At 40.5% G+C, this 23,211-nt stretch overlaps 1 protein-coding gene across 1 annotated transcript in view; it reads left to right on the top strand.

Annotated features, from left to right (window-relative positions):
* Positions 1–23,211, top strand: part of FREM1 (FRAS1 related extracellular matrix 1) — a 120,886-nt gene that overhangs the window by 16,283 nt on the left and 81,392 nt on the right. Inside the window, exons 6-14 of the mRNA XM_036331189.1 lie at positions 387–495; positions 2,424–2,555; positions 4,642–4,986; positions 5,580–5,722; positions 12,808–13,004; positions 13,669–13,759; positions 15,077–15,244; positions 19,120–19,328; positions 22,688–22,781. Of these exons, the coding sequence (XP_036187082.1) occupies positions 387–495; positions 2,424–2,555; positions 4,642–4,986; positions 5,580–5,722; positions 12,808–13,004; positions 13,669–13,759; positions 15,077–15,244; positions 19,120–19,328; positions 22,688–22,781 (1,488 nt within the window). The remainder of the gene's footprint in view (positions 1–386; positions 496–2,423; positions 2,556–4,641; positions 4,987–5,579; positions 5,723–12,807; positions 13,005–13,668; positions 13,760–15,076; positions 15,245–19,119; positions 19,329–22,687; positions 22,782–23,211) is intronic.

The raw sequence follows: 23,211 nt of genomic DNA, 5'->3' as shown, positions 1-23,211 counted from the left end.
ATGCCAGGAGCACCCCCTCCACACACACACCCAAGTGTGAGACCAGAAACGTCTCCAGACGTTCCCAAATGTCGCCCGGGGGCACAACATCACCCCTAGTTGAGAACTGCTCTAGACCCTATACCTTTGAGAGAGGCTCCATTGGTCTGATGTTGAGCAAAGTCAGGGACACTTTTCCAGCATGTTTGCTTACTTCAGGTTAAGAATTCTTTTATTGAGAAGAAAATTTAAAAATTATAAACTAAGCAGCAAGATCTAGAGCCTGAAAAGGTGAGATCAGGCTGTCATGAAGGAGATCAGGCAGCAGCAGCCTCCGTCTGTGGTGTGAAGGTATTTTATGCTCCAACATCTCCATGTGTGGCTCATATGCAACTGTTTGCTTACAGGTGGAGTTGGAGGTGTACGACTTCTTCTTTGAAAGGAGCACGCCAATTACCATCCACATCTCCGTCAGAACGTCAGACACAAACGCCCCACGCGTGTCCTGGAACACAGGTGCAGCTCAGTGTAGGATGTCAAGCAACCCAGCCCTGAAGGGAAGAAAGAAAGTACATGTGCCAGGAAAGAAAGGCAGTTTTATTCCCATTCCACACACGAGGCAACCGAAACTCAGTCCAGTTCGGGCATCAGATAGTTGGTTTCATTTTGTTTTTCCTACTGGAAGGGTGAGAAGCTTGAATCCAGGATTCCTGAGTCCTGGAGACGAGTTCTTTCCTCGGCAGGAGATAAGCCAGGACAACGTTCGCCTGACAGAGGCACGGAGTGACTGCGATATTGAGCTCCAGTTGGGCTGAGAGAGAAAAGGTCTCCAACTCAAATTGTCCAGAGGGATGGAAGGGAGGCATACATTTGTCTTATTGTTAAGTTGTGTTGCTTGGAAACCACAATACATAAAGAAGAGCTTAAACGGCTTAATTTGTTTTAAACGAAGCCTTTACTCTGCCTCTCGTTTCTAATTGAACTTACAGTGCAATGTATAGATTTAGGTCAAATGTAAATGTAGAATGTAAATGAAGATTTTCTTCTTTCCCATTAATCCCATCAATAGGATTCAAAACATACTTATAAGCAGTGATGCTAAGTTTTGTTAAGGGGATCATATCTGTGTCTGACTTAAATCCTCTGGTGGCAGCTTAAATAAATGTGTGTGTGTGTGTGTGTGTGTGCGCGCGCGCGTGCTTGCATGTGGGTAGTATATGCATGCACACATGAGTTTCAGTAGAGATGGATAATATTGGTTGAGCAACCTTCACTTATAATTTTGACTCTGTGTCTCATCTACCTCTGTTAGAGGGATAATGAAATGAAAAGAAGGAATTGGTGTCCTGTAGTTTAGTTATAATCACATATTAAGTAGATTATTACATGAGCATAGAGACTTAATAGTCTGTATATTTATGTGTGATCAGGCTTGTTAAGAAAACTCCAAATCTGGTTTTGGCTACTCTGCACATTAGACTCCGTTTTTAAAATAAAATAAAATTTACTTATGAACTTGGAAAGTACAATAAATAGTAAAAAAAAAAGAATGAATAGTAATGAATGATCAAGAAAAAATGAATGATATAGTAATAAATGAATAAAATATTTTATTACTTCAAAATCATTTATTACTTCCCTGTGCAGACATCGCCACTGTTAATGTTTTGCTATATATACTTCTAGTCTGCTTGCTTGCTCTTTTGCTGTGTTCCTTGTGATGCCTTGTCCTGAGCCATACTGTATACTCTTGGCTTCAAAATTGTTATTACCAGTCACAGAGATTCCTTATATGTACTCACCCTCCCTCCCTCCCTCCCTCCTTCCGTCCGTCCGTCCCTCCCTCCCTCCCTCTGTTGCTCCCTCCTTCCCTTTCTTCCTCCCCTTAAATATGCTGTATGTCTTAGCTCAGGTTCCCTAGCAACAACTACTGAGGCAGGTTGCATGCACTAATCCTACACTGAAAACAGGAGAAAGGGGAAAAGGGAAAATCATGAGGAGCATAAAACACATTTACAGTATTTATTGGAAAAGGCTGTATAAATGGACTTGTGCAGCTCAAACCCCTGTTGCTCAAGGCTCAGGTTTATTTGTAAAAGTACTTCTGCTGCCTGTGCCCACAAAATATCTGGATGTGGCCTTCAGAAAAGTCCTTGTGGACATTTTGCGTTAGAGGCCACTGTGAGCACAGCATCTGTTCTTTCCTTGGTGTTCACTGTCTGGCACTGTCATGTCTCTAAAGGGTATGTCCCGAGGAGCCAATGGCCAGATTGGAGGTGATAGTACTGAAAGTGAAAATAGTACTAGCAATAAAAGCTAACTTCCAGTTTCTGAAAAAGCTTTGAGAATACAATTTCAGCTCGTTTTGTGAGTTAAAATGCATTCATTTTGTCTTAACGTTCGCGTGTTGGCATGTCATAGAACATGTTTGTTCTGTCTTGCAGGTCTGAGTCTCCTGGAAGGGCAGTCTCGGGCCATCACCTGGGAACAGTTTCAGGTTGTCGACAACGACGACGTTCGTGCTGTACAGCTGGTCGCCGTGGACGGCCTGCAGCACGGGCGGCTCACAGTAAGAGGTGAAGGCTCCACCTTGGTAACCGAGCAAGGAGCTGGAGAAGAAACTTCTCCAAAAGCAAATCGTGTTTAACAGGATACACACAGCAGCTCTTGGGCCCCATTTCTAACTGAATTGTCATATCCCCCAAATCTAGAGCTCTTGAAACATTGGTGTTAGGTTGCCTTAGGCGCAGCTCATTACTTAAAGTTCAGATGCCTCATTGGGCTCCTTCTAAATATACTCCTTACCTGGTTATCTCATCCCAGTAGGAAGACAAAATATTTTCCTCTCATTTCTCTGTCTCATAGAAATGTATTGAAAAACATGCTTTTAAAAATACTTTTAATCATTATGTTATTATGATATTAGGAGCAGTTACCATAGTTTAAAAGAAATGGATTTATAATTATAAGGATGGTAGTTAAGGTTAATGAGCCTAATAAAAATAATAGCCATACTTTATGATGATAGAGTCCGTTCCTGGTAATGAGCTCAGAGGATTTAATTCAATTATCCTCTTAGTTTGCCTAATTATAAAGCAGAAAGAGAGCTCTTATTTATCATCATTTATGATAAGGGAATTCTGAAATCAAAAATAAAATGATAAATTTTCCTGTCTAATCCCAGGACTGGGCCAGGTCAGCTTATGCCTGAGCCTGCCAGTTAGGGTGGATGTTCAGCTGCATGTAGGGAAACTCAATTATAGTGGCTTAAAAATTCATATTTCCCTCATGTGACAAGTTGTCCAGATGTGGCATTCCATATCCATGATGCCAGATGCTCTTTTCTGCTAGGTCGGTGCTCACAAGATGGCACCTACACTTCTAGCTTTGGGTCTGCATTTGAGGAAGGAAGGAAAGAAGGAGGGAAGGAAGGAAGGAAGGAAGGAAGGAAGGAAGGAAGGAAGGAAGGAAGGAAGGAAGGAATAAAGAAGTTATGCCATCTTAGTTTGCTTTCTAGCTTGCTTTCTTTAACCACTTGTCCCAGGACAATGACTTTCACTTATATCTCCTACCAACTCACATGCTATCCCAACATGCAGTGGAGTCTGGGGACATGATTTTTTAAAAATAGTCCCATGTCATTCCAAATAGAACTGGGATCCTGGTACTGAGCAAGAAGCAGTAAGTGGCTATTGGGTAAGTAGTTTGTAGCATCCATTATGCTAGTGTTTAATCATGATTCCAGTGAGGTTTTTAACACAAACACATGGTGTGGGGAGAGTAATGAGGCTCCTGCCATCAAAAATGATAAATGTTTATACAAAGTGAAGCAATGTTTATTAATACTATGAAATGAAGTATAGAGAGAGCAGTAGCCCATAAGACAATGATGTTCTGGGCTTAGAGGATATAGGAAGTAGTACTAATATTTATTAAGTATTTACTTTGTGCCAGATATGGTGCAAAATATTCTACATGCTTTATCTCATACCACTTTATGAAGTGAGGTACTATTACTATTCCTACTTTACATATGGGGAACTGAGACTTAGAGAAGTCAACTTGTCTAAGGTCATGTATCTAGTAAGTGGCAGAACTGGGATTTGAACCTTGGCCATTTGATACCAGAGCTTTAGCTCTTGGTCAATAAGCCAATGATTCTCAAGTTTTAGCATGCATTCGACTCTTGGAGGGTTTAATAAAGCACATAATGCTGGGCCTACCTCCAAAATTTCTATTTCAGTAGGTCTAGGGTAGGGCCTGAAAACGTGCATTTCTAACAGATGGTGCTGATGCTGAGGTTTGAGACCACACCAGTAAGAAGTTCTGCCGTGTAGGTTGATAACAGTGAGTGAAACAAAAATTAACATTTATTATCGGCTTACTTTTAAGTTCTCCCATCCATACTAGGGACTATGAGGTAGGTATTATTTCTGCTTTATAGATGAGTCTCAAATAAATTAAATACCTGGCCCAATCTACACAGCTAGTAATTGTTACAACCAGTGTTCAAAACCTGATTTGTGGAGGTGGTTTCTCCCAAAGAGGGAAGTATCAGCTGCTCCCCTTTCCTCAGTGCCCTTTTGCCTAGTGCAGCTTTCCCTGTAAGGGCTGCCTTTGCGCCCCTCCCTCAGTCAGCGCCATCTCTGCTCTCTCCTTCAGGGGGGAAAGGCTTTCTCTTCACCGTGGCTGACCTGCAGGCTGGAGTTGTTCGCTATCATCACGATGACAGCGACTCCACCAAAGACTTTGTGGTCTTCAGGATATTCGATGGTCATCACAGCATCCGCTATAAGTTTCCCATCAACATTCTGCCCAAAGATGACAGTCCGCCGTTCCTCATCAATAACGTTATTATTGAACTGGAGGAGGGCCAGACCATACTGATCCAGGGTTCCATGCTGAGAGCTTCAGACATGGACTCCAGTGATGACTACATCTTCTTTAATGTCACGAGACCTCCTCAGGCTGGAGAGATCATGAAGAAGCCAGGGCCAGGACTGATAGGTAAGTTCTGGGCAGTTAAGATATTTGTGCGAAGGTGGGCATCAGTTTATGAGGTGAGATACTATTATTATTCCCATTTTATAGATGGGAAGCTTGAGACTTAGAGACTTGAAGTTGATTCATTCAAGGGTGGGCATCCAGAAAGTTCCAGAGCTGGGCCTGAAAGTAATCATTTCACTTGGAAAAATTAAGTCAGCCAAGCACAGTGATAGAACAAATAAGTTTGAAGAGAGCTGTTTGACTTATTGTAGATTTTTGATAAAGTAATTTCATGGATAACATTTCCTTATATTTTGTTAGAATACTTTCATAACTAGTTCTTAAAATAGTCAGGAGCATCAAAATAGGGATCAAGTAGTGTTTCTTAAGACAATGTTTCTTAAAAAGACTTTTCTAATGCTAATTCATCCACATATTTTAAGACAGATGTAACAACTTTAATTTTCCTGCTTTGTTATGTATAAGCTTTTATGAAGATTCCTTAGGTACATACAACATGATATGCCGAGAAGACTTGAGGTAAGTCCGATATCTTTATACCCAAACACTTGCAGTTGGTTACAAAAATATTTGGTGTTTTGTGGACCCAATAGGCTATCCTGTCCCTGGCTTCCTTCAGAGGGACCTGTTTAATGGCATCATTTACTATCGTCACTTTGGTGGAGAAATCTTTGAAGATTCTTTTGAATTTGTCCTTTGGGACAGCCATGAACCTCCAAATCTCTCAATGCCACAGGTAAGAGGCCATTCTGAACACTTCTCAAAGACTTGTCCGCAGATATCAGTTCTGGGGAGATATTATTAGAGACTACATGAAAATAGGTTTCAAGATTCAAAGACTGAGAAGCAATGGAGTAAGCAAAAGTAAATCAATTTCTTTGTAACACCACTTCTCTACCATTTACTTTTCGAATGAGTTCTGCAAATTTTTGTGTGTGATATTTCCAGCACCTTTATACAGGACACCTCTCAAAATTTGCTGTGCTCATATCACTCAAGAAAACACTGACATTTTATATATAGTAGTGGAATTCGGTTATAAATATAAGCTGTGGAATTCGGCTGCCTATGTTTCTCTCCTGCATTTGACATAATTATCTGATTGATCTGTGGTTCAGTTTACCCATCTGTAAAACAGGGACTAATACAACTTCCTTATAGAATGATTGTGAGAGTAAGTAATATATATATAAAGTACTGCGAACTTTCTGGCACATGGTAAGCACTTAATAGATAAATTAGCTATTATCTATTGTTGCTTTTGGAGAACTAAGAGTTTTACTACCACTCAAGGATATCATTTAAATTCACAGAATGCAGAAATAATTGTAAGGAGGGATTCTCACATAAAAATTACAGAGATGGAGTTAGTATAGTATCTGGACAACTATAAGAAGATAAGCTCCCTGCAAGGAGAGGGTGGTTAGTGGCTGGAGTGAAAAAAGGAGAGCTGCACATAAGTGATCACCTACTACATATAGTTTATTTTTCTAGGCATTTTATCCCTATTATCTTGGAAGGGAGCATATACAGGGCTCTAAGCAAATCTTGAATCAGTTCTGGAATGGCTATTTACAGCTTGTGTCCCTGTTTGTTATATAATGTCTTCTCATGTCATAGTCACTCACATTAGCCAATGCATAGATAATTGAGCTATTCATCTGTTTGCTCCGATAAAGGTAATCAAAATGGATGATCAGGAAGAATGATGTCAGAGAGCTCAGAAATTGAAGGAAGTAGGTGATCCCTATTAAGAAAAATTGGAGAATGAGAAAATTCTCAGTTTAACTGCTTATTAAGTAACAAATCAACTCCTTTACAAATAACAGTCCCTTCTTTTCTTGTGTTATTATATTCTACTTCTAGATTACATTTTGCTTGAGACCTTAGTTAATTTGCTATTCCTAAATGACAACTATCAATAGGATTTCTTTCTAAATCATCTGTTACATCTATTCAAACTGAGCTTTGTTTTCAACTAGAATATCATGTCACTATTAGCAGACTATATGCCTTTTTAAAAATAGAAAGTTAGGGACTGCTTTTTTCTTTTCTTTTCTTATATATTTTATAAATTATATTTTTATTTCTATCATATTTAAGTTCAAGTGTAAATGTTAGATCCCTTTATAATGAGGACCAGAGTAATAAAAACTTTATTCAGTTAAAATTATTTCTAAATCTTGGAAAATAAGTCAGACTAAATACTGTAGGTCCAGTTATGAGATTATTTCTTTGGATGGATGGATAGGTTTCTAAAGAAGGAGTCATAACCACATTTTTCTCTGCTTTCATCTTATTAATCTACTAGAGGCCTGGTGCACAAATTTGTGCATGGGTGGGGTCCCTCAGCCTGGCCGATGATTGGGGCTGATTGGGGCCATCTTGCCCAGTCCCGATGGGGGCCAGTGGGGGCTGGCCAGGGAGGAACCACAAGAGGTTGGCCGGCTGGTTGGGGAGGGACCGTGGAAGGGCTCCAGGGCATGTCCAGCCCGCCTCACCTAGTCCCAGTCGGCTGGACCCCAGCAGCAAGCTAACCTACTGGTCAGAGCGTCTGCCCCCTGGTGGTCAGTGCATGTCATAGCGACTGGTCGAGCGGTCGACCGAACGGTTGACCGATCAATCAGACACTTAGCATATTAGGATTTTATATATATAGATGTTGAGGAAGAGAGGAAGAGAGAGAGAACCTATAAATTACTCTATATTCATGTACCATATTTTGTTTGGCTCCTAAATATTCTCCAGCTCAGCCTTGTGTAATCACCTCTCTACTTGTCATCTCTACATGTCAATCTCACCAGGATTTTAAAAACACCATGTCCACAGACATTTAGTATATTTTCCCCCAAACTTGCACAAAACCACTGTAACTAGAATCCCCTGATGTCATCCCTAACCCCTTCTCTCTCTCTCTCTAATATCTGAATAACTAATTAGTCAGCAAATCTAACTAAATCTATCAGATAAATTTCTCTCATCTGTCTATACTTCCCCACCCATTGCCATTGCTTTAATTCCAACCTTCATCTTTTTGGGACTAGATTAACTTCAGAATCCCTCACAGGGTCTCTTGAAGAATAGATCAGCAATATCCTTATAACTGAGGACAGTTAAAATCCACTGATATAGTAACTTTGTATTCAATATAATTCATCTAGTATCCATTCCCCAATTCTCCCTCTTGATTTGTGGCAGTGCCAGCTCACTTCCTCTCCAGACATGGACCTTCTCTCAGCGATAACAGCGCCTGTTCCAGGAAGCCTTCTCTGGTGCCCTCATCCCGAAGGTTCTTTCAACTTTTATTGAAACTAGGAAAAAAATAAAAAAAAACCTGAAATATTTTGTAAGAACTGGGGAGGTAGTGAGATGAAGAGGTAGTGAGTGGAAAGTTTAATTCTCCAGAGTTTCCAGGAATTAGTGTGTGCACAACAACAGAACAAGTATTTTATGTGTGTGTGCTGGCGAGAATTTTTGTGTTGTAAAACCCTGATACCTTCATTCAAAAGCCCAAATTTTAAGGGACTTTACTGATGATCTCGTCTATTTGATGATTGCCTCTCCAATTTGGACAAGTATTTAGCCATGCCCTACATATAAAATTGTATTTCAAGTATTTTTAAAAATTGTAACTTTCAGCTGTTCAACTAAAGGTCCAGATAAGATGGTTACTTAATGGGAGCTTCTGTGATCTGTAGATCCCATGGTCACTGAAGGTTAAGTTAAACTCAGATGATTGTTTAGGCCACATGTGAAAACATGTCCTTTGATAGAGGCAGAAACCGAGCATCTCCTCAGGTGAGAAACAATTTAATAAAAGCCGGAAGGAAGTTGCACAAGCAGGGATGCTCCTTACCTCCTTTCATGCTTCCTAACTGGATACTCCTGCTGAGACATCTACCTGTGCATCAACAAGGTGCTCACATATCAGCAAGAAGCCCCTCCCTCTTTCTATATTGGTTGTCATGACTGTCATCAAATAAAGCCTCATGCTCTCAATTTGCTTTTTAAAAATATTCCCTTCTTTATCCTTCTCTGTAGAGAGCTTTATAGGGTTTAAGCCTCAGGAGATCTTAAACCAGGAGAGAGTAACGTTGGAAGTAAGATGGAAAATGCAAAATAAGGATAGAAGAGAGAAGCAGAAAGATGACTAAGAAATGAAAGCAGATGCCCCAAAGGCCTGTGGGTGAAGTGGAAGGGAGCAATGAACTGAGGCCAGACGAGAGAACAGGCACCCAGGGTGTGAGCATTTAGAACAGCGGTTCTCAACCTGTGGGTCGCGACCCCTTTGGGGGTCGAATGACCCTTTCACAGGGGTCGCCTAAGACCTTCGGAAAACACATATATAATTACATATTGTTTTTGTGATTAATCACTATGCTTTAATTATGTTCAATTTGTAACAATGAAATTGGGGGTCACCACAACCTGAGGAACTGTATTAAAGGGTTGCGGCATTAGGAAGGTTGAGAACCACTGATTTAGAAGAAGTCAAACCTGTTAGTGGGGTGGGCAAAATGCATTAGAAGTAGTTCCTGAGGGCAAGAAGTAGCACAGGATAAACTCAAAGGAAGCTGTAAGATAAAGAATCAGGCAGGAATCCAAGATCAGGGCAAAGAAAGGATCAAGAATCCATGTCATCAAGGAAGAGATATCAGCCCACAAAATACCATATTATGAACACTGAGGGTCAAGGTTAGGCTTTGTCACTCTGTGTACGGATTTGTTACTTTGTATTCGGATTCCCTATAAGCCTGTTTTGGGGTGCTGGTGACCATAAGTAGACTGGAGGCATGCAGGGGACCCCAGCAAGTGAGAGCCCTGCGATTGGGCTGGGCATTACTTTCCCTCCATTGGGGAATGGCTATTTAGTAACGTCTTTGTTACAACCAAATTTCAGTAAAATGTAAATGGTTCATTTCTCTATGGAGTTTGTTAAAATAGGATTTTTCTCATCCACAGACACACACACAGTAATTGTTTAAACATGCATCAATATGTAAAGACACATCAACCTAGGCGATCATAAAGCATGTTGAAAAATGTGCCCACCAAGAATTACTATAGGAGTATAAAAAAGCATGCCTTGTACATTCATTTTGCACAGAGAACACATTGGAGACTAAATTAGCATGGAAAATGGTCTCTTTAAGGCACAATAACTCTTGTTTCCTTATTAAATCCAGTTTTTCAATTAAGTGCAGCCTCACTGATCCACACTGTGGCTGGGAAACCCCACAGAGAATTTCTGAACTTTGTAGATTAGCAGAAAACTATAATTGGGGGGGGGGGGGGGGAAATGTGACACAGACTCCAGGAGACTGGAGAAATGACTGTCATCATGTTTATTTATTTTGATAACTGCCTTTAGTTTTTAATTATTGAAATGCTTCATAATGGAGGAGCACATATGCTGTAGGCTTTTGTAAGAGCAATGAAGAATGGAGACGAGGAATTAACTTACTGAACACCTACTACCAAGTACTCACAGTGTTACTAGCTATCTCATTTGATCCTGACAACACTTCACTACAATAGCCATTATTATCATTCCCAATGTGCAGAGAGAAAAACTGACCCCAAAGGGGCTCACTGATTTGCCTCAGGGGGCACAGCTTGCACAGCTAATGTTCCGGTATTTTCTATATTATAGTTTTGTTTGTTTGGCTTTGTATGTCAATTTAAAAAGGAAGTCACTTTATTTTCAAATTGGGTGTTGTGAATACTATTATTGTAGACAAAATTGGCATTGTTGCCAGCTGGTGTTGCTCAGTGGTTGAGCATCCACCCATGAACCAAGAGGTCACCAGTTTGATCCCCAGTAGGGGGCATGCAGAAGACAGTCATTCGATGTTTCTATCTCTCTATCCCTCTCCTTTCCTCTCTTTCTAAAATCACTAAAAAAGATATTTTAAAAAATTGGCATTGCAGATCTGTGCTTCAATGACAATATTAACTTTATTAAAATAAAGTTATTAAATTAAAATATTAAATTCATTAAAAGAAATAAAAACCAGAATAAGAATACCCATGACACCAAGCAAATGTACCATTGCAAGAGAGAATAAGTAATTGCTTTCTCACAACCAGTCGTGAATTATTGTAAGAAAATGTGATGATAAAAGCTGTTCGCCCGCCCAGTTAGCATGGCTCAGTGGTTGAGGGTCGACATATGCCCGGGTTGCGGGCTCAGTTCCGGTGTGGGTCATGCAAGGGGCAGCCAATCAGTGATTCTCTCTCATCATTGATGTTTCTATCTTTCTCTCTCTCCCTTTCTCTCTGAAATAAAAAAAAATATATTTAAAAAAATAAAAAAAGCTGTTCAGCAAACCCTCCATGCCCTACAGTAGGATCCTGACCTGTGAGTGTGCTTTAAGAATTCTTAAAATCACAAACAGGACATATTGACTCATTCAGTTAGCAAACACTGATGAAGGGCTTTCTACCTACAAAATACTGTTCCAGATGGAGAGTACAGAGATGAGCAGAATATTTATTGAGCACCTATTATGTGTGAGACATTTTTATATACATAGTGGTCTTTGATCCTCATAACAACTCTGTGAGGCTGTTGTCATTATACTTAACTTACATATAAGAAAATCGACATTTTAAAAAGTTTAGTGACTTGTTCAAGATCAATAGCTACTAAGTGGCACACTTAGGCCTTTAATGGTCTGTTCACTGCCAAATTCCATGTGGTTTGTACTACTCTATGATCCCCCTCTTACAGAACTTTCAATCCAGGAGAGACTGATGTGTGAACTACTAACTAATAATATAAGACATAAAATAATAATGTTTCTCAAGGGACAAACAAATTTAGGAACAATTAATTCCAACTGAGAAATTGGGGAAAGTTTCAAGAAGAGCCATTAAGGGTAAGAAAAACCCAGGCTGCTGGAGAAAGCAGGAGAAAAGAATTCCAGGTTGAAGAAACAGCATAACCCAAAGCTTAAAGTCTAGGACCCACACCTTTGTGTGCAGCTGGAGTGCTGGCTTAATGCTGAAAGGAGTAGCAGATGAAGTGGAAAAATAGGGTGTGCAAACTGGGGGAGGGGAGGTTCTATATCCTTTTCACAATAAATGTTAAAAATAATTTAAAAAACACCATAATATTGGCAAAAAGTCACTACAAAATCAAAACCAAACTGTAGAGGCCCTTAGATGCCATGCTAAGGAGTTTGAATAATTCTGTCCCTCCAGGATGGTTGTTAAGATTTGAGGAAGGGAATAACCTAATTAGATTTGTATTTTTTAAAAGATAACACTAGAGGTATGTGAGTCCAGATTAGTTACTGAAGTTAGGGCCAGCAGAAAGCTGTTGCAATAATGTAAAGAAGAAATTATGAGAGTTAGAGCTAGACCAGTAACAGTAGGAATGACAGCTGGGGTGGGAGTGGAGTGTGGTCACTACGGTATTTAAGAATTTTATAAGTAGAGACTCTGGGAGGTGTTTTATACATATGTGGAGAGAGAATGAGGAGCCAAATTTTATGTCACAGTTTCTAGAATCTGAGTAGAGGGAGGTTAAAAAATGCAAAGGTGGTTGTTGGAAGGGAGATGCAGAAATACCCATTCTATATAGCACTCACGAACAATTACATATAATTGTGATAATTACATCCTTAAAATGTAATATCAAATGGGTGGGGAATGTTCCATTTTTGGTTCACATTCTTACTACCTCCTAAATCATTTCAGTGAAAGTATATTATAATTGTAAGTTTTCAAAAATCACCGTGACTAGGTGATTGTGGGGTGTTGCCTTTGGTGTCTTTTTGGTACCTCAAAGTAATGGTACAGATCATTTCTTTTCAGGTGGTGACAATTCATATCACTCCAGTGGATGACCAGCTTCCAAAAGAGGCTCCTGGGGTTTCTCGGCATCTGGTTGTCAAGGAAACGGAGGTGGCCTACCTAACTAAGAAACATCTGCATTTCATAGATACGGAATCGTATGACAGGGAGCTGCTCTATACAATAACAACGCCTCCGTTTTTTTCTTTCAGTCACAGGTATCTATGAAAGGTCATTAGTGGAGGGTTGTGTTCTAGGACTGGAGAGTCCAAAGGGTCAATATAGGGTGCTGTGGTTCAATTGCTTTCTTGTCCAACATGAACATACATTCAATTCAGCATTTACTGTAATCTCAAACTTATACCTCCTTCCAAAGCTGTATTAATGGGTAAGTGACCTGTATCTTGTAGTGTCTTTAGCTTAGGTGGCCTAAAAGCAGTCTCTAATCCCCTTTTCTAAAGAGAATGCTACATTTTTCTTTTTAGTAAAATGTAATGAGTCTCTATAGCATTATTTTTAGGTATTGCAGGCCACAAAATGGTCATATTCTATGATCCCAATCCAAGGAAGTGACATGAATATACCGTAGCTGGTGTCATGTACCTGATAGCAAGGGAACATTTTTAGGATGAGAACAATGATTCTCTTTCTTAATGTCAAAGCAGAAAATAGCGTACATATTTTTTTGCAGCAGTGATGAAAATAGCATTGATGAGATTAAGCGTAAGACTAGAATCCCTAACATAAAGAGAATATAAAGATGACATATTTTATTTCTTCCCACGATGAGCTCTTTTAGTTTTAAAAAACTTGGTTGTAGGCTATTTGATTTAATTCTCATTACTTGAAAAATGAGCTGATGTGTTTAATATTTCTCTTTAGACACTTGGACGCTGGGAAATTATTCATGGTGGATAGCATACCAAAGCTGACCAAGAATCCTGCAGCCCAGGGCTTGAAGTCCTTCACTCAGGTGGGAATGCTGTGCTACAATGTTGAAAAACGGGATGGAAGGAAGTATCCTCGGATAAGTCATGTGCTCCTAGTATTGCCCTTGAGAATGATGGCCTTTGACGTCCGTTACCAGTGCTCAATGTCTTTATTCTTTCTGCCTGTGCATTTACATTAAGCATGCAACATCTATTTGACAATGCTTGATCAAGCTGGATATGATTTCACAATCTTGTAACTCAGTGCAGACTTTTGCATTGTTTTGCCAGCCGGGACCAGGCACATATGTCTTTATTCCATTAAATTCAGTTCATTTAATATCCTGCCAGATTAGTGTACTAGTGCTGCCGTATCAAAGTAACACAAACAGGATGGCTTAAAACAACTGTGAGTTATTGTTTCACAGTCTGAGGCTGGAAGCCTGAAATCAGGGTGATGGCGGGGCCATCCTCTCTCTGAAACCCCGTAAGGGAATCCTTCATTTCCTCTTCCTCGCTTCTGGTGGTTTGCGGGCTGTCTTTGACATTACTTGGCTTGTAGATATATTGCTCCAACCTCTGCCTGTCATCCCATGGCTGTCTTCTTCTTATTTGTCTCTCTTCTCTTCTTGTAAGTTTATCAGTTATGTTAGATCAAAGGCACACCATGCTCCACTAGGACCTCACCTTAACTAATTACATCTGCAACAACCTATTAGGTCCCTAATAAAGCCACCTTCTGAGGTTCCAGGGATTAGGCCTTCTACATACCTTTTGAGGGACACAATTCAACCAGAACATCTGTTGATCCAAATTTTTTGTCAGTCTTCTCCCTACTCCTGTGGACTCTTCTCTGAAGACCTCCAAGGCTGATAAGTGTGCAGACAACAGCTATAGCTGTAGCTTGGGTCCAATTATGCCTAATCTCCCTGTAGTTAGATGCTGTAAAAGAGTATGGCAACCCTATCTCATAAGTACTGTTATTTTATCGTTTCACTTGTTTTACAGATAAGGAAAAAGAGACCTTGCAAGTTTCAGCTGCTTGACCAATATCATGCAGCTACTTGAACTGGTAGAGCTCTACTTCTGGCGAAGCTGTTAAAATTCAAGTGTCCTGTCTTTTACAGAGTTGGTTGGCTTCAAGCGCTTGATATATTTACTTACTTTCTTTGTCCTTTTCCCTCCTGATTTTTAGAAAATGTGGCTTATAAAGTGGACTTTTTTGGAATGCTCAAATTGATGATGGTGGCATTTACAATAGCTCAAGTCCTTATCAGGATGGTTCTCTGAGACCTAAGTCTCTAAAAGTCTCTAATCCTTGCAAATTGGCATCCATGTGTCCATCTCGGTTTACTTTGTAGGATGCTGTGAACTACATGAAAGTGGCGTACATGCCACCCCTGAGTGACATAGGCCCCCGTCTAAGACACGTCCAGTTCACATTTTCCATCAGTAACCAGCATGGCGGGGCTTTGCATGGGATCTGCTTTAACATCACTCTTCTTCCAGTGGACAACCGAGTTCCTGAGGTATGTGCAATGTGTGCTGTGAAGGATGAAGAAGAGGGAGGGCCTAAGGAAAGCCTTTAAGAGTTATTTTTAATAAAGTAAAAAGTACCTTCGGGCATTTTTAAAAGAACTTTCTTATGTTCCAGTCACAGTGTAGGAAAAAGCATGGGGAAGGGGGGCTCTTCACCTCCCGCGGGACTTCTTGTCTAAAAAGTGCGATTTTTCCAGTTGCTGAATTTGGCATTATTTTCTTTTCTTTTTTTTTTTTTTAATATATTTTATTGATTTTTTACAGAGAGGAAGGGAGAGAGATAGAGAGTTAGAAACATCGATGAGAGACAAACATCGATCAGCTGCCTCCTGCACATCTCCCACTGGGGATGTGCCCACAACCCAGGTACATGCCCTTGACCAGAATCGAACCCGGGACCTTTCAGTCTGCAGGCCGACGCTCTATCCACTGAGCCAAACCGGTTTCGGCTTGGCATTATTTTCAAAGCTTTATCAAAATCTCTTTCATTTGCTTTTCTTTCTGCCGAGTTCCACATGTTGATCAGGGGAAGGGGATTAAATTATGGGTCTCTTAGCAACCGGAAGGGCTTATTTGCTCTCACCGCAGGCCAGCTATGCTACTCTGTAATCTACAGAAGGTTTTAATTTTTCAAAATGAATTAAGATGGGCCCTTCCATTCTATTCAGTCCTACTCCCCAGTTTTTATGCAGCCCTAAAGCACTGGGGTCTGTCATGAAAACTGACTACAAAGGCAATGCCATTTCGTGTGTCTTATCTGAGAGGCTGGGGTTCATACTGAGTTTGTTCCGTACCCCGCCTCCTCCCCATCAGAGTGCTAGGCTTAATTAGTGTGGCTATTCCTGGGCTCATTTTCCCCCTAAGAAGCCAAAAGACAAAGTAGGATTGCCCACCCATTAGGAATTCGAGGGGACTAGAACCTACACATGCCTCATTCCCAAAGGTCACCTTCACAGGTAGCTACCTGGAATATAGCCAGGGAAACACTGATGTTCCCTTTTTTGCTCCCTCCTCACCATCTCTACACCAGCCCACAGTTGTGGTGCAGATGGTTCACCTTGAGGGAGTAAGGGGCTTACCTAACCCACAGAACTTGGGCGAAAAACAGTATTTTTGAATAATGAGTTGCCAACACTTAATCACCAGGAGGTTTCTTATGAAGTCTCGATTTCTGGATTCCATTGAAAATTTGGAAGCTCTGGCAACACTGAGCCCACATATCTCATAGCAACAGTGAGGAAAGGTGTGTTCTCCAGTCCCCAAAGTCACCATTCAGTTCAGCACAGCCATTTAAATTGCCAGCGTGAACTTGTAATTTTTTGTAAAAGATGCACCAAGGAACCCAGACAGGATAATCTAAACTCTATTCTTTGACTCTTTCTCTGTCAGAAACCAGATCGCATTTCTGTGGAGGAAATAGTTTAGAAAAAAACAGTTAATTTGATTAGATTTTATTCACACCATCCTCTTCTTTATGAGACAGAGGCCTGAAGTAGTCTGGCATCTAAAGAAGGTAAAACTGTTCTTGAACAATTATGGGGAAATACTCTTTTATCCAAAGCAGTGCAAGTCATTTCCCGGAGAAAGATGGTCTGTGGGGAAAGCCAAGAAGAATGCAGCGAGCAGGTACCTACTTCATTTGAAGGCTGATTGAATAGTTCTGAGGACTTGGAGCTAACCTGGCATAGTGACTTCTTTTTTCTACAGGCTACGGCAGTGGTCGGCGAACTGCGGCTCGCGAGCCACATGCGGCTCTTTGGCCCCTTGAGTGTGGCTCTTCCACAAAATACCGACTTCTGCGGATGGGCCACGAAGTTTCCATCGCACTGTACATGCGCGCCCGCATGTGGTATTTTGTGGAAGAGCCACACTCAAGGGGCCAAAGAGCCGCATGTGGCTCGCGAGCTGCGGTTTGCCGACCACTGGTCGATGGGACAAATGAAATAGTATCTTAGAGACCTGAGAATAGTAGAAATAAAATTAAAGAGTTAGTTTCAGTGAAACCGGTCACAGGAGTGGTTTCCTGATTTCAAACACCCACATCACACTAGGCTGAATGATAACTGCTAGGGATCTTGACACCATGCTAACCTGAAGACCCAGCGCCTAAGCAATGATAATGCGTGGGGGGCAAATTAGCCTTGTGCTTGTATTTTTTGAAAGTTGTTAAATATATATATGTCTCATACTAAATCATTTACTCTAACAAGGTATATTCCTTGGGATATTAATCAATGCAACACGGGAAAAAATGTTTCAAAGATAATACTCCTTTCTCAACAAGAGCGCCCTTTATTCTTTCTCCTTCACACAGTGAAAATGTTAGGCTTGGCAAAGTGCGAGTAAGGCCTTGAGGAGGGATGGGAGTGAGGGTGGCTGTAGGGAGAGAAAGCTCTTGCTTTTATGTTTTCCTTTTCTGGTAGCAACAGTTTATTAAAGAATAGGAGGCAGCTGTCTCAGGGTGGTCAGTCTCATGGTTTCCATGGCCCAGCGGGCTGTCCTTGGGCCATCCATGGATGCCCCTGGCAGCTGTGCCTGGTGGGCAGGAGGGTGGAGCAGGGCTCTGAGTGGAGCTGCGCCTTCTTCTCGCTGACTTCCCTGTCCTCGCCCGTTCCTGGTCTCATCCCTTTAACACTCTTCCCCTGAGATCGGTCTTCTTTCTGGCGGCAGCCGTTCTCTGCGGAGAGTGGCTGCTCCTATGGAGAAGGCTGTGTCCTCAGAGGGCAGGGCATCCACCAGGTCATCTGTGAGGGCTCTCAGAGCCCAACCGGATCCGCTTGCTTTGCTCCTGGGTAGTAATACAAATTTGAGAAAATGCCAGGTTAAACAGACCTAACCTTTTCTTACTGTAGGATCTCAGAGCATTGACTGTATTCTGTGCCTTATAAATCTCCAAGGTGAAGACGTTGTAGGTAACATTTTTCCAAACTTTCTTGACTATGGAACATTCCCTTGCTATACCTTCTAACTTGCTTTTTATTTACAAATGAATTATTAGTCAGTTGAGAAGTGAGTTTTTCAATTATAAAAATATATTGATGGCTTCAATATTTAAGTCAAATGTTTGGATAACTCTATCTATTTCCTATGGAATCTTAAAATTCCGACCCATTTCCATCTTTTTAAAAAATATATTTTATTGATTTTTTACAGAGAGGAAGGGAGAGGGATAGAGAGCTAGAAAATCGATGAGATGAGAGAGAAACATCGATCAGCTGCCTCCTGCACACCCGCTACTGGGGATGTGCCTGCAACCAAGGTACATGCTCTTGACCGGAATTGAACCTGGGACCCTTCAGTCTGCAGGCTGATGCTCTATCCACTGAGCCAAACTGGTCAGGGCCAACCCATTTCCATCTTTAAGATACTCTTTATAACTGGTGTTTAAAAACTCCAATTTCCCAAGTCTTTAAGATTTTCTTAGGTTGAAAGAAAGAGATGAGTGATTTCTCTAGGGGAATTTGATAAAGCTTTTGATTGTTTTGTAGATTAAGGTATATATGTCGAACAATGGTTGGTGTGGATATGATGATAAATGTTATTATTTTCTCACGTTAGCTCCACTGATAGTAACCAGTGTGTTGCTTTTACTCTATAGGGTCTGGGATAAATGAAATGTAGATAATTTCAGTCCCACAGACTTGCCTTGATTCTTCAGATCCATCCATGCTTAGAATCAGAAACATTTAGTAAATCACATTTTTCAGCTGAGATGTTCAACTATGAGCTTGACCCCTTTACCACATTCTTAAAATATTATGTAACAGGTGAATATAGTACTGAAACTTTTTATTGATTTAACGAGCTCTTTCTTCAGGGATACTGCATGGAACAAAGCTTTCAATGTTGCTTTCCTTATTTCCAGGTACTCACCAACCCCCTAAGAGTGGCTGAGGGCGGTCACTGCATCGTCAGCACGGAGCACGTCCTGGTTTCCGATGTGGACACAACACTAGACAGGATCTACCTCTTCCTGCAGAGACTGCCTCAGCACGGGGGGGTGGAGCTGAATGGATTTCCTCTGAGCACAGGGTGCACATTTTCTTGGGGAGACCTCCATGCCTTAAAAGTTAGGTTGGTACATTTCCTAGCTTTTTCTTTTGCACGCGTTGGCCCCCATCTGGATCAGTTGGTGAGGCAGAGGAAAAGAAAGAAGTTTGTCTAATTCATTCAGAAGTGCTTTCATGCCCCTTAATACTTTCAAGGGTCAGTTGAAAATTAGAAATGACAAAATTTTAATTTTTCTTCAGGCATTTTCTTTCCCTCTGGCTTGCTGTACCAATGGGAATGATTTTATGGATATTTAAACAACAAAAATTCATTACCACGAATATTAAATTTGCCGAAACTGCACATATTGCAAGAGATAACAGTCAAACTAGATGAATATAGAGTGAAATCATCTGTAAGGTGAATCTACGTAATTGAACTTGGCTTTAAGAAAAGCCAATTTCATAACCCTGGAAACTCTGGGATAGAATTCTTTTGATCAATGTCTTCAGTGTAAATTTTATTATATTCTACTGGGAAGGGGATTTGTAGGCAAACAAATAGGGTAGGCTGGGTAGGTATGGCATGGAGTAGGGTTTGGTTCTCTGACAGTCTCAGAGTAATTCCTGCCTAGTGGTCCTACAGTAGTTCCCCTTACCTTGAATTTAGTCTTTCATGGTCTGTAAGAAACTTTTTACAAAATCTAGTAAAAAAACCTTTCTCTGTAAAACAATGCAAGATATTCAAAAGCAACATACTAGTTAATGTCTCACAAGTACAAGTTATAGATAGGAATTTTGGCCTTTTTGATAGAGTATGGTAGAAGGTGTTAAGCATCAAATGCCTAGTTCCACACTTGAATATTGACTAGGAACTAGGATTTATACACAAGAAGATCAATTTAATCTGACAATTTTATTTATGTACTTTGTTCAGTCTCCAATATCTTTATCTCTTTTCAGTACTCTTTTTTAAAAATATATTTTTGTTGATTTCAGAGAGGAAGGGAGAGGGAGAGATAGAAACATCAGTGATGAGAGAGAATCATGGATCGGCTGCCTCCTGCACGCCCCCTACTGGGGATCGAGCCCACAATCCCTAGCATATGCCCTTGACCAGAATCTAACCCAGGACCCTTCAGTCTGCAGGCCGATGCTCTATCCACTGAGCCAAACCAGCTAGGGCTCTTTTCAGTACTCTTATTCTCATTAAGATTCTGTTTTCTTTTGAGATCTCAGCCCTCAGCTTCATATTAGAAAGCTGTTTAAGTAATTCTTACTAGGGTGTGAATGATGGATAGAAAAGTAAAAGTACCAATATTTGCCAGCATATGTAGTTCAAGTGTTCTTCTAGAACAGTGATGGTGAACCTATGACATGCGTGTCAGAGGTGATACACGAGCTCATTTTTTGGTTGATTTTTCTTTGTTAAATGGCATTTAAATATATAAAATAAATATCAAAAATATAAATCTTTGCTTTACTATGGTTGCAAATATCAAAAAATTTCTATATGTGACACAGCACCAGAGTTAAGTTAGGGTTTTTCAAAATGCTGACATGTCGAGCTCTAAAGGTTCGCCATCCCTGTTCTAGAAACTTACAATTATGTTTTTTAATTTAATCTTTACATCAGTCAAACCTGAAAAAGTAGATGATTCTATTCTGATAGTTGAGCCTAAGGTACAAAGAGATTGAGGTCACTTAGCTAGTACATGGAAGAGTCTAGTTTTTCACCCCTTTATTGTTGAAAGTATGTAGGAGTCTTGTTTTAAAAGAAGTTCTGGCCGAAACCAGTTTGGCTCAGTGGATAGAGCGTCGGCCTGCGGACTAAAGGGTCCCAGGTTCGATTCTGGTCAAGGGCATGTACCTGGGTTGCGGGCACATCCCCAGTAGGAGATGTGCAGGAGGCAGCTGATCGATGTTTCTAACTCTCTATCTCTCTCCCTTCCTCTCTGTAAAAAATCAATAAAATATATTAAAAAAATAAAATAAAATAAAAGAAGTTCTGTTTGACTTCATAGACATGCCTTTGGATGTGTACTCCTAGACCTACTTGGCCCTTTTAGCATGGTAGGATAGCTTTAGCACATTATCTCATATCAGCCTATTTTTGATGAAAACATCAGGGAGCATGACAAAATAAAGTAAAGGAGGCAGCTTGTGGGAGGGATCCTGGGGCTGGGAGGGGGCCCTTCTCCACCACTGGAATAGAATCCCAAACATGAGTTCCTAGCCAGAGTATGGGGGAGACTAGTCCTGAGTAAAATACCTTTTACCTCTAGAATTTTTCATATGTGAGATACACACACACACACACACACACCTCCAATATACTATACTATTTTTAATTCAACTTCCTTTTCTACTTTGTTTTTTTTTTTAACCAACTTTATTGAGATATAATTTACATGCCATACATACACAATTCACTCATTTAAAGTATACAATTCAGTGGCTTTTTGTATAATCATAGATTTGGGCAGCTCTCATCATTATCAATTTTGAAATGTTTTCATTACCCCAAAAAGAAATGCTGTACCCTTTATCTGCCACCACTACCCCCATCCTTTTTCTCCTCCCAGCCCTAGACAACCACTAATCTATTGATTTACCCATTTGGGCATTTCATATAAATGGTGTCATACAATGTGTAGTACTTTGTGACGGGCTTCTAATAGGACTTCTAATTTAATTTCTTAAGTCTTATTTTCTTTTCTACGTATCTTAAACAGATCACTGATAAGTTATAAATTTGGCTCAATGCAACAGCTATTTAGAGCTTACTGTGTATCACTACAGTGGTCTGGGGAGTAAAAGGAAAGTCTAGGATTAGACAATTTCTTTAAGACATTTGACTGAGAATTAAAAGAAAATGAGGCCAAGGCTAGACCAAGGAAAATATTTTTAAGTCTGAATTTTTTTATAGATTGAGAGGAAGGGAGCTAATAAATAGAAAAGGGAAAATGGCAGGAAAGTAGCAATAACTAATTCATAGATCAGAGTTTTAGAGAAGAGCTGAAAATATCAGAGCGCAGGCATAAGGATTATTGTTAAAAGTGGGGAAGGAGGGACAATAATGAAAATCTACACAGTGTCCCGCTTTTACCTGCCTACTGCTCAGTCTCAGCATCCCCCTGGCACCAACCAGCATTTTCTGTAAGTAGCCTGGTTCCCATTGTCACGGTGGCAAGCTGAAGGACTGCTTTTTTGATTTGGGAAGACATTATGTATGCATGTAACACATTTTTCCAGTGTGGAGCAATTTTACATTCATGGACCCTTGAGTGATTAAATCTGTGACTTCATGATTACCTCGCCATCTTCCAAGGTCTCCCGCTGCATTTTTGATGCTTATTGATTAAGCATATGGCCAAAGCCATGGAAGAACTCTTGTGTCAGGCATCTCAGTGTGCTCTCCTAGTGATAATGTCATCCCCACAGGTATCAGCACGATGGATCTGAGACACTGCAGGATGACATACTCTTGGAGGTCACAGACGGCACCAATTCAGTAGAATTTGTTCTGCACATTGAGGTGGGTAGAACGTTTTCTTCCTGGTTCATATAGAAGTACAGCATCTGGTTTGGAAGCCTGCTTGGAGTCCCTGGAACAATTTAAAACAGAGACTCCAAAGAAGAGAATGGCTGCCTTCATCTGTGAATGTCTCAGGACAGGCAATAGAGGGCAAAGTTGTGTTGGTGAAATGGGCACACTGTTTCTCTCTCCAGTCCATTTAAACATACAACTGCTCTGACCTCCTTATACTTAACTTGAAAAGCAATTGCTTTTACATATAAATTATTTCTAATATTGTTGAGCTGTAACCCTCAACCTGCATCTGGGCAGATTAGACCAGTATCAGTAGGGTTTTCTCTGTAGTGGGGAAGAAGCTGTGTCTGTTTATGTGTGGTGCCCCTTTGTGAATTCACCTGCGGTCTGTTTGAAAGGCTTATTTCCCCCCTTT

This window comes from Myotis myotis, unplaced genomic scaffold (genome assembly GCF_014108235.1).
Source record: "Myotis myotis isolate mMyoMyo1 unplaced genomic scaffold, mMyoMyo1.p scaffold_m19_p_12, whole genome shotgun sequence".
Lineage (NCBI taxonomy): Eukaryota > Metazoa > Chordata > Mammalia > Chiroptera > Vespertilionidae > Myotis > Myotis myotis.
The sequence above is the reverse complement of the archived record's forward strand: the minus strand, read 5'-3'. Positions and strand labels throughout refer to the sequence as shown.